This window comes from Somniosus microcephalus, chromosome 9 (assembly GCF_052327205.1).
Source record: "Somniosus microcephalus isolate GS21.2 chromosome 9, FLI_Smic_1.0, whole genome shotgun sequence".
Classification (NCBI taxonomy): domain Eukaryota; kingdom Metazoa; phylum Chordata; class Chondrichthyes; order Squaliformes; family Somniosidae; genus Somniosus; species Somniosus microcephalus.
Window position 1 is genome coordinate 72,495,331 of NC_140995.1, and position 14,193 is coordinate 72,509,523.

At 48.0% G+C, this 14,193-nt stretch overlaps 1 protein-coding gene across 1 annotated transcript in view; it reads left to right on the forward strand.

Annotated features, from left to right (window-relative positions):
- Positions 1 to 14,193, forward strand: part of capn9 (calpain 9) — a 536,943-nt gene that overhangs the window by 60,141 nt on the left and 462,609 nt on the right. Inside the window, exons 8-9 of the mRNA XM_085996768.1 lie at positions 4,407 to 4,484; positions 7,142 to 7,302. Of these exons, the coding sequence (XP_085852894.1) occupies positions 4,407 to 4,484; positions 7,142 to 7,302 (239 nt within the window). The remainder of the gene's footprint in view (positions 1 to 4,406; positions 4,485 to 7,141; positions 7,303 to 14,193) is intronic.

Sequence of the window (14,193 nt, forward strand, 5' to 3'; positions counted from 1 at the left end):
TGCTATGAAAGTCTCGCAGTCTGCTTATTTCCAGCGACTCCTACAAGGTTATGCCCTCTTGTTCTGGACTCCACTGTTGCTTTGAGAAGGTGGTGGTGGTCCTTCTCCTTGAACCACTGCAGTCCATGTGGTGAAGGTACTCCCACAATGCAGTTAGGGAGGGAGATCCAAGACTCTGACCCAGCGACGATGAAGGAATGGTGATATATGTCCACATCAGGAAGGTGTGTGACTTGTAGGGAACCTTTGAGGTGGTGGTATTACCTTGATATTGATGCTCTTGTCCTTTTCAATGGTAGAGATCAGAGGGGAGTGAGGTGCTGGCAAAGTCATAGAGTCATAGAGTTTTACAGCACAGAAAGAGGCCCTTTGGCCCATCGTGTCTGCGCCGCCCATCCATCCCTGTCCAGTCTAATCCCATTTTCCAGCATTTGGTCCATAGCCTTGTATGCAATGGCATTTCAAGTGCTCATCCAAATGCTTCTTGAATGTTGTGAGGGTTCCTGCCTCTACCACCCTTTTAGGCATTGAGTTCCACATTCCAACCACCCTCTGGGTGAAAAAGTTCCTCCTCAAATCCCCTCTAAATCTCCTGCCCCTAACCCTGAATCTATGCCCCCTTGTTATTGACCCCCCTACTAAGGGGAAAAGTTCCTCTTTGTCTACCCTATCTATGCCCCTCATCATTTTGTACACCTCAATCAGGTCCCCCCTCAGCCTTCTTTGCTCCAAGGAAAACAACCCCAGCCTGTTTAGTCTTTCTTCATAGCTGAGGCGCTCCATCCCAGGTAACATCCTGGTGAATCTTCTCTGCACCCTCTCCAAAGCAATCACATCCTTCCTATAGTGAGGTGACCAGAACTGCACACAGTACTCCAGCTGTGGCCTCACCAGCGTTTTGTACAGCTCCATCATAACCTCCCTGCTCTTATATTCTATGCCTCGGCTAATGAAGGCAAGTATCCCATATGCCTTTTTAACCACCTTATCTACCTGTTCCGCTGCCTTCAGGGATCTATGTACATGTACACCAAGGTCCCTCTGACCCTCTGTACTTCCTAGGGTCCTACCACTCATTGTGTATTCCCTTGCCTTATTTGTCCGTCCAAAATGCATCACCTCGCACTTTTCAGGGTTAAATTCCATTTGCCACTTTTCCGCCCATCTGACCAACCCGTTTATATCGTCCTGTAGCCTGAGGCTTTCCTCCTCGCAATTTACCACCCCACCAATTTTCGTGTCATCTGCGAACTTACTGATCATACCTTTTACATTCTCATCCAAATCACTTATGTAGATCACAAACAACAAGGGACCCAGCACCGATCCCTGAGGTACCCCACTGGACACAGGCTTCCAGTCACAAAAGCAACCTTCGACCATCACCCTCTGCCTCCTGCCACTCAGCCAGTTTAGGATCCAACGCGCCAAGGCACCCTGGATCCCATGGGCTCTTACCTTCTTGACCAGTCTCCTATGCGGGACTTTGTCAAAAGCTTTACTGAAGTCCATGTAAACCACATCCACAGCATTTCCCTCATCCACCCCCCTAGTCACCCCCTCGAAAAATTCAATCAGATTTGTCAGACATGATTTACCCTTGACAAAGCCATGCTGACTATCCCCGATTAATCCTTGCCTCTCCAAGTGGAGACTAATTTTGTCCCTCAGAATTTTTTCCAATAATTTCCCTACCACAGATGTTAGGCTCACCGGCCTGTAATTCCCTGGGTTATCCCTGCTACCCTTCTTGTATAATGGTACTACATTAGCTGTTCTCCAGTCCTCTGGTACATCCCCTGTGGCCAGAGAGGTTCTGAAAATTTGTGTCAGAGCCCCTGCAATCTCCTCCTTTGCCTCCCACAGCAGCCTGGGATACATCTCGTCCGGGCCTGGGGATTTATCCACTTTTTGGCCTGCTAAAACCGCTAGCACCTCCTCCCTCTCGATGCTAATATGTTCAAGTATGTCACAGTCCCCTTGCCCGATTTCTATGTCCGCATCGTCTTTCTCCATAGTGAACACAGATGCAAAAAATTCATTTAAAACCCCGCCTACATCATCTGGCTCTACACACAGATTGCCACTTTGGTCCCCAATGGGCCCTACCCTTTCCCTGGTTATCCTCTTGCCCTTAATATACTTATAAAACATCTTAGGATTTTCCTTTATTTTGCTCGCCAGTGTTATTTCATGGCCCCTCCTCGCCCTCCTAATTTCTTTTTTAAGTATGCCCCTGCACTTTTTATACTCCTCTAGGGCTTCTTCCATCTTTAGTCTTTTGTAACTGCCAAAATCCCCCCTTTTATTTCTAATGCATTTTTGTATATCCCTTGTCATCCAAGGTTCCCTTTGCTTGTTGGTCCCACCCTTGACCTTTACAGGAACATGTTGGCGTTGTACTCTCTCTATTTCCCTTCTGAAAGTCTCCCACTGTTTTGATGTGGATTTTCCTATAAGTAGCTGCTCCCAGTCCACTTTGGCCAGATCCTGCCTTATCATATTAAAATCGGCCTTCCCCCAATTTAGAACCCTTATTTCCGGGCCGTCTTTGTCTTTTTCCATGACCACCTTAAATCTCACCGAATTATGGTCACTATCGCCAAAATGCTCTCCTACTGATGCTTCCACCACTTGCCCGGCTACATTCCCCAGAATTAGGTCCAGTACCGCCCCCTCTCTTGTAGGACTTTCTACATGTTGGCTCAAAAAGCTCTCCTGGATGCACTTTAAGAATTCTGCACCCTCTAAGCCTTTCACACTCTGACTATCCCAATTTATATTGAGGAAGTTGAAATCCCCCACTATTATTACCCTATTATTTTCACACTTCTCTGAGATTTGCCTACATATCTGTTCCTCTATCTCCCCCTGACTGTTTGGGGGCCTATAGTACACTCCCAGCAAAGTGCTTGCTCCCTTTTTGTTTTTAAGTTCTACCCATATGGCCTCATTAGAGGAACCCGCTAATATATCATCCCTCCTTACAGCAGTAATTGACTCCTTAATTAATATTGCAACACCCCCTCCCCTTTTACACCCCCCTCTGTCTCGCCTGAAGATTCTATACCCCGGAATATTTAGCTGCCAGTCCTGACCCTCCCTCAACCATGTCTCCGTGATAGCAACAATATCGTACTCCCATGTGCTCAACAACAACTTCAGTTCATCCACCTTATTTGCAAGACTCCTTGCATTAAAATAAATGCCTTCCAGCCCTGCCATATTCCCTTTTGCCTTCACATATTTGCTCTGCCTTCCCAGCTGACTTGTTTTTTCCTCTGTATTTGGCTGTAAATCACCCCCTACTATAGCTCCACTCTGTACCCCATCCCCCTGCCAAGTTAGTTTAAACCCCCCCCAGCAGTGCTAGCAAACCTCCCCGCAAGGATATTGGTTCCCCTCTGGTTCAGGTGTAAACCGTCCGACTTGTACAAGTCCCACCTTTCCCAGAAGCAGACCCAGTGATCCAGGAAACTAAAGCCCTCCCCCCTGCACCATCCCTTTAGCCACGCATTCATCTGTTCTATCTTCCTATTCCTATACCCACTAGCACGTGGCACCGGGAGTAATCCAGAGATTACAACCTTTGAGGTCCTGCTCTTTAATCCTTCACCTAGCTCCCTAAATTCTTGCTGCAGGACCTCATCCCTCTTTTTACCTATGTCGTTGGTACCAATGTGGACCACGACCTCTGGCTGTTCACCCTCCCCCTCCAGAATGCCCTGCAGCCGCTCAGTGATATCCTTGACCCTGGCACCAGGGAGGCAACAAACCATCCTGGATTCACGTCTACGGCCACAGAAACGCCTATCTGTTCCCCTTACTATAGAATCCCCTACCACTATTGCTCTCCCACTCTTTTTCCCCCCTTCCTGGGCAGCAGGAGCACCCCCAGTGCCAGGAAGTTGGCTGCTGCTGCCTTCCCCTGGTGAGTCATCCCCCTCAACAGTATCCAAAGTGGTATACTTGTTTGAGAGGGGAATGGTCACAGGGGTCTCCTGCACTACCTGCCTGCTTCTATTGCTCTGCCTGGTGGTCACCCATTTCCTGTCTTCCTGTGCAGCCCTTTACTGAGTTGCTGGTTGATGATCTGGGGCATCGATCAAGTGAACCGCCCTGTCCCAATGGTGTCGAGCTTCTCAAGTGTTGTTACAGCTGAAACCCAACTGGGCAAGCAGTGAGAATCCCATCACCCTCTAACTAATGGAACACAGCAGCCTTTCATCTCTGTCCTATCACCTATTCTATAACCTTGAGGACCTTCCGGGCCTTGCCTCATATGCTCAGCTGCCCTTGTGCCCCAGGTTGGGCAAAGCTACAGCTCAACCACCCCAAAATCCGACTCTCAGGATGGTTAGGATGTAAAGTGTGACTGTAGCTAACTTCCCTTCTCTGCTTTGCAGCTCTCCCGAATGGAAGACGGTCGATGCAGCCGATTATCGAAGGCTAAACATGATCTCCAAAGATGATGGCGAGTTCTGGTAAAGTATAACTGATGAATAAGGAGCAGTTTGAACTTCCTAAGCTCGAAGAAGCTGTTATGTCCCATGTGATATTTAGGTCAATACTGTATCTCACAGAAATTTCTTGGAAATCAGTTGCAACTTAAGATGACCCTTTTAGGTGAATCTGGGGTGGGCGGGAGAAGAAATGTGTTAGGGGGCTGTGCTCTGCTTAGTTACCCATATCCTTGCACCTTGCCCCCCTTTCCCATTTCCCAGTGCCTGATGATGGATGGTGCAGGCAGATGCCAACGATATGCCAATTTGGGGATACATGTCCTCCAACGCATTTGTTGTGATTTCTGTCCTGTGAATGTTGAATGCAGAGGTCGCCTCTTTGGCCCAGGTGTCCTGTGTTGTCTTGATGAATGTGGGAGCCCCCTGGATTTTTTTTTTCGTGGGAGTGGAGCTGGTTGAATCTGGGCCTGTGCAGCCACTTCGAGAGAGTCTGGCCTCCTTAATTGTTTTAAGGAACATGTAGCTTGGTCAGGCAACACGGAGGCTTGCCCATTGCCCCTAGTTACGGCAGGCCTCTGAGGCCTACGTCAGCTGAACTCTGACCCCACTTGGGTAGAGCACCCCTGCAAAGGCCTGGAAGCCCACCTCTGATATTTTAATGATCCTGAAGCTGGAGATTCAGCTGGCATTGGGCACATGTCCATGGTGGATGGAAGCCCGCACCCCCTCTTCATGGCTCAGTGGTAGCACACTTGCCTCTGAGTCAGAAGGTTGTGGGTTCAAGTCCAGGCTGACACTCCAGTACTGAGGGAGTGCTGCACTGTCGGAGGTGCCGTCTTTCCGATGAGATGTTAAACCTAGGTCCCGTATACCCTCTCAGGTGGACGTTAAAGATCCCATGGCACTATTTCAAAGAAGAGCAGGGGAGTTCTCCCCAGTGTCCTGGCCAATACTTATCTCTCAATCAACATCACTAAAACAGATTATCTGGTCATTATCACATTGCTGTTTGTGGGAGCTTGCTGTGCACAAATTGGCTGCCGCGTTTCCTACATTACAACAGTGACTACACTTCAAAAAGTACTTCATTGACTGTAAAGCACTTTGGGAAATTCTGAGGTTGTGAAAGGTGCTGTAGTAAATGCAAGTCTATGATTTTCTTTTTCCCTTTGGGAGAGGTGGCCCAATGTGCATGGAGATTCTAGGTAAGAATCTGAAGAAGTGTAAGCTTTGTGAACTTAAGGAATTAATTCAATCTAGTGGTTTTGTTGACACTTGTAGATTGTTCAAGTGATGTGATGTTACTTTTGTACAAGATACTATTTTGGCCTCAGTTGGGTTTCTGGCCACCTCATTATAGGAAGGATAAAGAGCCATGGAAAGGGGACAGTAGAGATTCACTGGGCTGATATCAGGAAAGAGATTAGAATAGAGAAGGTTATGGGAGGATCCAATACATGTTGTCAGAAATCTAAAAGGTTTTATGTCGATAAATAGTGAAATATTGCTGCCGTTAGTTGGCGAATCGGTAACAAGGGAGCTTAGACTGAGGAGTATGGCTAGAGGAATAAGCTAGAATAATATTTTCACATGGTGGGTCAATAGAACAATAACAACAACTTGCATTTATATAGCGCCTTTAACGTAGTAAAACATCCCAAGGCACTTCACAGAAGCATAATCAGACAAAATTTGACACCGAGTCACATAAGGAGATATTAGGACAGGTGACCAAAAGCTTGGTCAAAGAGGTAGGGTTTAAAGAACATCTTAAAGGAGTGAGGTAGAGAGGCGGAGAGAATTCCAGAGCTTAGGGCCTCGGCAGCTGAAGGCACGGCCACCAATGGTAGAGCGATGGATATCGGGGATGCGCAAGATGCCAAGATTGGAGGAGCGCAGAGTTAAGAACAGGGGATGATTGACCACCAGTAGCTGTTGAGGCAGAGACTAGAACGTCAGGAATCAGATATAGCATTCAAAAAGGAAGACTGTAGGACAAAGGGACGGGGTGGACTAGCCATATGGGAAATGAGGAGAATGGTTCCACAGCACTGTATTATCGGCGCCATCCCTTTCCCATGAGAATCCCAAAGAATCCCACACCCCATGGGGAGAGCAAGTCCACTCCTGTACAGGAATATTGGATTAGAACAGAGAGCTCTAGTTGAAGAGCCAATACAGGCACGATGGACTGAACGGCCTCCTTCTGTGCTGTAATTTCTATAATTGTTGCTTTTTACAGTGGTCCTTATAAGGTGTGTAATTGAAATATTGTCTTGTATCGTGCTGCAAGCCACCTATATCTTAATGTGTGTTTTCTTAACATCATTAAGTTAATTTTGGTAACTTCCTTATGCAAGAATGACACCACCGATGAGAGTTTAAAGCAGTTCTCTTCCTATATTCCCATTGTTTTAATGTGTTTTATTTTTCCACTGCAGCCATGATCTCATGGAATCATTTGGCCCATCGTGCCTGTGCCGGCTCTTTGAAAGAGCTATCCAATTAGTCCCCCTCCCCCGCTCTTTCCTCATAGCCTTGTGAATTTTTTCCTTTCAAGTATTTATCCAATTCCCTTTTGAAAGTTACTGTTGACTTTGCTTCCGCCATCCTTTCAGGCAGTGCATTCCAGATCATCATAACTCACATGTATGTGCATTTCCTTCTATTTTCTGTAGGATGGCGTTTGATGATTTTAAGAAGCATTACAGCAAAGTAGAAGTCTGTAATCTTACACCGGACTCCCTGGATGAGGATGCTCTTCACAAGTGGGAAGTGACAATTTTTGAAGGGGTTTGGACCAAAGGCTGCACAGCAGGAGGATGCAGGAACTTCCAAGGTACTATAAGGTTACAAAAAGTAGTAGATGACGTGGGCGTCGCTGGCAAGGCCAGCATTTATCGCCCATCTCTAATTGCCCTTGAGAAGGTGGTGGTGAGCTGCCAATTGTTGAATTACATAGAATGTACAACACAGAAACAGGCCATTCGGCCCAACTGGTCCATGCCGGTGTTTATGCTCCACACGAGCCTCCTCCCACCTGAATTCATCTCATCCTATCAGCATATCCTTCTATTCCTTTCTCCCTCATGTACTTATCTAGGACACAGAGGACACAAATTTAAGGTGATTGGCAGAAGAACCAGAGGCGACATGAAGAAACATTTTTTTACACAGCGAGTTATTGTGATCTGGAATGCACTGCCTGAAAGGGCGGTGGAAGCAGATTCAATAGTAACTTTCAAAAGGGAATTGGAAAAATACTTAAAGGGGAAAACATTTACAGGTCTATGGGGCAGAGCAGGGGAGTGGGATTAATTGGAGACCTCTTTCAAAGAGCCGGCACAGGCCCGATGGGCAGAATGGCCTCCTTCTGTGCTGTATAGTTCTATGATCTAACTGCTCCTTAAATGCATCTATGCTATTCGCCTCAACCACTCCATGTGGTAGAAAGTTCCACACTCCACACGTTGAAGGCTCCTCACCACCAATTTGAAATGTTTGGTGATCTCTGCTCATCAGTGTGAAGGATATCCACACTGTGGGTGAGGGTGGAACAACCTCTGTGTCTGTGTCATTGTACCTAGGCTCCACTAACAATTGTTAGGATAATCCTTATCCTTTTAACAACAGAGCGTGAAGGCTAGAGATAGTATTTATTATTGTTTCAAAACATGGATCTTAAGACTACATACAGAGCAGTACATCGAGTCCTACTCCTAGAAAACTCACGTGCAAAGAGCTCCCCGGGAATCGTGAACAATTTCCTGTCCAGGTCGTTTATGGTACCTCTCAAAGGTAGCTAAAGTTCCTACTGAGTGAAGCTTTGTTAGCCTTATTTGTACTGTTTATCATTAACTAGCACCTTATCATTGACTAGTACATTACATTGTCTAATTCTTACTGGGGGAAACATTCGGTTGGTTAGCGCCTCCGGGGGGGGGGGGGGTACGCTAACGACTTACCGCCCGTGCACGCCGATTTTAGCGTCGCTCGCGAGATTCAACTGGTGGTTTGCGGTGGCGCTAAACACGAGCGTCACGATCTCCTGCGCACGGAGAGCGTGACGTCGTCCAAGCGCACATCGCCCTGGTAGCTCCCCGGACCGGAAATTGACTCTCGCCCCTGCTTCAGCGCCTGCTGCTAGGAACGACAGGTAGAGGGAGACGGTTTGCAGTCGGCCGGGAGCTGGGGGAGCGCTATTTAAAGGCGTGCACTTCCTGTTTTTTCCTGTCGGCAATCAATTCTGCCTTCGCACGTTGACAGAAGCAGAGAGGTGTTTGGAGAGATTTGATGGTTTCCTACTTGAAGGCTTGTAATGTGTATACCTTTAAGGGGGGAACTACTTTTTACAGCTCATGTATACTGTAGTACCGGCAGTGACCACACCTGTATATAGCACTGCGTAGTAATCTGTACAGTCAGTTCCAGAGTGAGCCACGTTGAGTAAACACCTGTTGTACCGTTCTCCTGCAGGCTTGTGTCTTACTACTGATAGACACAACATTGGCGATGAGGCAAATTCGATCCTACCTGCAACTCTGCATCACCTCCCAGGGATTCGTTCCTGGAGACCAGTAGATTGGAGGTCAAGGCCAGAGACACGGGCGTCGACCACGGGCAACCGCCCAGTCATCCAGCAGAGACTCGAGAATTGCGGGGGAGGCTGTTGAAAGCCAGGCTTGGCTTTCCAGTCGCGGTGGTCCAGCGAAACGGGCTGGCAACAGGTAGTGCGCAGACCCTTCCCGGACAGCGGCGGGCTAGAGCCTGACCGAGCGGCACAGCAAAGGGCCGAGCAGCGTCGACGGGAGAGAGAGAGAGAGGGCAGAGCGCACAGGGCGCAGCCGGCGTTCAGGGGCCGAGCAGCGTCGAGGAGAGGCAGAGAGACGCGCAGAAACCCGCAAGGCGTCGCCATTGCCACGAGGACTGCCGAGAGCGGCGTTGGCAGCAGCGGGGGAGGAAGGAAAGCGCGGGAGACGCCATTTTAAGCCACACCCAAAATGCCGAAGAGTGGCAGTATCACCGCATTTGACAATGAAGTCGAAGATTGGACTACATATGCCGAACGAATAGAGGTATACTGCAAGGCAAATGAGGTGTCAGATGACAAGAAAGCACCGGTATTGTTAAATTTAATGGGTGCAAAGACGTATGGCTTATTACGAAATCTAGTAACCCCAGCGAAGCCAGTGGAAAAGAGTTTTGGAGACATAGTGACGATACTACAGGAACATTTAAACCCCACACTGCTGCTGATAGCAGAAAGATTCAAGTTTCACAAACGGAACCAGCATAAGGATGAAAGCAATGCTGAATATTTAACAGAACTGCGCAAACTATCGAAACACTGCCAGTTTGGAACGAGACTGGCAGATACCTTAAGGGACAAGTTTGTGTGTGGGCTTCAAAGTGAAGGAACCCAGAAGCGGCTTTTATCTGAAAAGGACCTTACGCTGGACAAGGCTTTCAGCATTGCGGTATCATATGAAGCAGCAGCACGGGGCGCTGCAGAGATACAACAGAGACCGCAAGAATCGGGCACAAACGAAATGTCATACAGAACAGAGAAGTGCTATCGCTGCGGCAGAACAACACACGACCACAATGATTGCTGGTTCAAAGACAAAGTGTGCAGACAGTGTGGAAAAGTAGGACACATAGCACATAGGTCGGGAAAGAAAACCAGCAATAAGAAACCTCCAAAAGAAAAGTACAAGAAGGTACATAAGGTGACGGAGAATAGTTCAGACGAACAAAAGAGTGATACCGACTCTGAAAACAGGGAGCTGAGTTGTCTGAAACTACATAATGTGATCAAAACGGAGGATCACCGAAGCATTTGGGTCACTCTCAAGATAGCAGGAGTCCAGGTAAAAATGGAATTGGACACAGGATCAGCCCTAACAGTCATAAACCGACGGGACTACGAGTGGCTATTCTCACACATAACCTTGAGAGACACAAAAATTATTTTGAAGATGTACACGGGGCAAAAAGTCTACCCCAAAGGAAAAATAAGGGTGACCGTTATATATAACGGTAAGGAAACACCAAAACTAGACCTGTATGTATTGCAGGATGGAGGACCACCATTACTGGGACGTGAATGGATCCGGAAAATACAGCTGGATTGGCATTCCATACAAGCACCGACTGTGGCTGCCAAAAAGGATGACGACGTCACACCTGGGCGACTGTCAAAGATCCTAACTGACGCACAAGAAGTGTTCCAGCAAGGACTCAGAACACTAAAAGGCATGACAGCAACAATTAAAATCAAAGAAAACGCAAGCCCAAAATTTTTTAAGGCCAGACCGGTACCTTATGCGATCCACCCAGCTGTCGAAGCAGAGCTGGAGAGTTTGGAACGTTCAGGAGTACTGTCCAAGGTAGACTGGAGCGAGTGGGCTACACCCATCATCCCTGTGATGAAAAAGTTGTTGAGCAGCACGCCTGGGGAACCAAGGAAGGTTCGCATCTGTGGGGACTTTAAGGTAACAGTGAACCCAGTCCTTCACACTGTGCAATATCCACTTCCGCGGATTGAAGATATTTTCGCCTCGCTATCTGGAGGGAAACGCTTCACTAAGATTGATCTGGCCCAGGCATATCTGCAAATGGAGGTAGAAGAAGCATCAAAAAAATACCTCACAATCAACACCCATAAAGGTCTCTACCAATACAACCGGCTGGTATTCGGGGTAGCATCAGCTCCGGCTATTTGGCAAAGGGCAATGGAACAAGCCCTGCAAGGATCCCAGGGACCCAGTGTTATTTGGACGACATCCTGGTCACAGGCGAAAATGACAGTGATCACCTCACCAACCTGGAGCAGGTGCTCACTAGATTGAAGGAATATGGGCTCCGAGCTAACCGCCCCAAATGCGAGTTTAAAAAAAAAAACAGATCTCGTATTGTGGCCACGTTATCGATAAAGAGGGGTTACATAAGTCCCCAGAAAAGATTGAGGCAGTAGTCAAGGCTCCAGCACCGGAAAACGTGTCACAACTGAGGTCGTTCCTCGGGCTGGTAAACTACTACCATAAGTTCTTGCCAAATTTGTCTACAATACTACACCCACTTAACACCCTACTACAAACTGGAGTGCCATGGAAGTGGAGTGACTAATGTAAACAAGCTTTCCAGAAGAGCAAAACACTAATCACATCGAAAGAGGTATTGGCCCAATTCAACCCAGCACTACCAATTCGGTTGGCGTGTGATGCGTCACCCTACGGCATTGGAGCGGTGCTGTCGCACACATTCTCGGACGGCTCAGAGAGGCCAATAGCCTTTGCGTCACGATCACTAACCTCAGCCGAGCGTAACTACGCCCAGATTGACAGGGAGGCCCTCAGCCTAGTGTGGGGAGTGAAAAAGTTCAATCACTATCTGCACGGGCAGAAATTCACCTTGCTGACTGACCACCAGCCTCTTGTCTCCATTTTTAATCCGAAGAAGGGCGTTCTGGTGATGACTGCGCAACGACTACAAAGATGGTCACTCTTTCTAGGGGCGCACCACTATGAGATTGAATATAAGGGCACAAAACAGCATGGAAATGCTGATGGGCTATCACACCTGCCACTGCCTACTGCAGAGGAAGTACCAGCAGTGGATCCTGTCGAAATATTTCATTCGACTATAGTTGAATAGCTACCGGTAACTAACGCTCGTATAGAAAAGGAGACCTGAAATGACCCGACACTGTCTTGGGTATATGATTTGATGGTGAAGGGATGGCCAGCACATGGCGACTCACTGTTGCCAGCATTCTCGACAAGAAGAGAACAGCTGTCAGTGTGCCGGGGGACCTTGATGTGTGGATCCCAAGTGGTAATTCCACCCAAGTTAAGGGATAGAGTGCTCAATGAGCTTCATGAGGCTCATCTGGGAGGGGTAAAAATGAAAAGCCTTGCCAGGGCTTATGTGTGGTGGCCGGGAATCGATAAACAAATCGAGGACCTGACCAAGAGCTGCTCAGGATGCCAGAAAGTCCAAAATGCACCACCACATGCCCCTCTACACCCATGGGAGTGGCCCTCATCTCCATGGCAACGGGTGCATATTGATTTTGCTGGTCCATTCATGGACTCAATGTTTTTAACAGCCGTGGATGCGCACTCGAAATGGCCTGAGGTCATCAAAATGTCCTCCGCCACCACGGAGAAAACTATTGCAGTCCTACGGACCATGTTTGCCAGGAACGGCTTGCCAGAACAGATTTGCTCCGATAACGGACCACAGTTTGTGTCCGAAGAGTTCCGGAGGTTTATGCAGAAGAATGGGGTAAGGCATTACACATCCGCCCCGTATCATCCAGCCACAAATGGATTGGCTGAGAGGTTCGTACAAACCTTTAAGAAGGCAATAAAGGCGATGTACAATGACAACATTCTGCTGCAGCATAAGGTGGACAATTTCCTGTTTGCCTACCGGAATGCAACACATGCAGTCACCAACCAGGCCCCGGCTATGATGTTCTTTAACCGAAGGTTAAGATCTCGCCTGGAGTTGCTCAGACCAAACGTACGAAGAGATGTTGAGAGTAAGCAATTCCAGCACATCCATGAGAAGCCAACAAGGAGCTTCAACCAGTCTTGGCCCGCGACTACCGAACAGAAAAATGGCAGCCAGGAATGATATGCACATGGCAGGGCCCACTAATGTACACAGTGGACGTTGGGGAGAACATTGTGAGACGCCATGCTGACCAGATCCTAGAGTCACAGGAACAAGTCAACCCCATGCCTCGCCCATACGTACCTGGTGAGGAACCCGACGTACAGGTCGCATCTACCCCAGAAACAGTAGCATCGGAAGCTGATGACCCAACCGACGACAGGGTGCCAGAATCGCCTCCACACCAAGAGCGAAACACTCGGGAAAGGCGCTATCCAGAAAGGATCAGGAAGCCTCCCCAAAGACTGAATATACAAATGGACTATTTTCATCTAACGTTGTATGTTAAAAGTGTTAATTGTAATTAGTTTGACATTTAATTGTTAAATGACTGTTATGGTACTGTTAATCTAAAAGGGGAGGAATTGTAACGTATATACCTTTAAGGGGGAACTACTTTTTACAGCTCATGTATACTGTAGTACCGACAGTGACCACACCTGTATATAGCACTGAGTAGTAATCTGTACAGTCAGTTCCAGAGTGAGCCATGTTGAGTAAACACCTGTTGTACCGTTCTCCTGCAGTCTTGTGTCTTACAGACAGACACAACAAGGTTCAGGTTGCATTTCTCTTACCTTTGGTACTGTAACATGTGCAATAGTTAATGGTGGCTGGACTGGCACGGGGCCTCACCCTCCAGTTTCACCGTTGGAGGCAGCGGAGGTGTAGAGAAAGATTGGAAAATGTGGCCACAGGGAGGAGGGCCAACAGGGCTCTCCACATGAGACCTTTCCCTCCCAGGGTATTCCGGGAGCAGTTATCATACATTCATCTGTCAGAGGAGCAGTGCCTTAGAAGGCTACACTTCAGCAAGGAGGTGGTCACAGAGCTCTGCCACTTCCTGCAGCCAGAGCTCCAGCCTCAGCTCAGTACCAGGACGTCTCTGTCGGTGGTAGTGAAGGTGACGGTGGCTCTCAATTTCTACGCCAGCGGCTCCTTCCAGGCTTCAGCAGGGGATATTGCGAACATCTCCCAGTTCGCTGTCCATTGCTGCATCCGGGAGGTCACAGATGCTCTGTACAAAAAGAGAAGGGAGTACATCTCA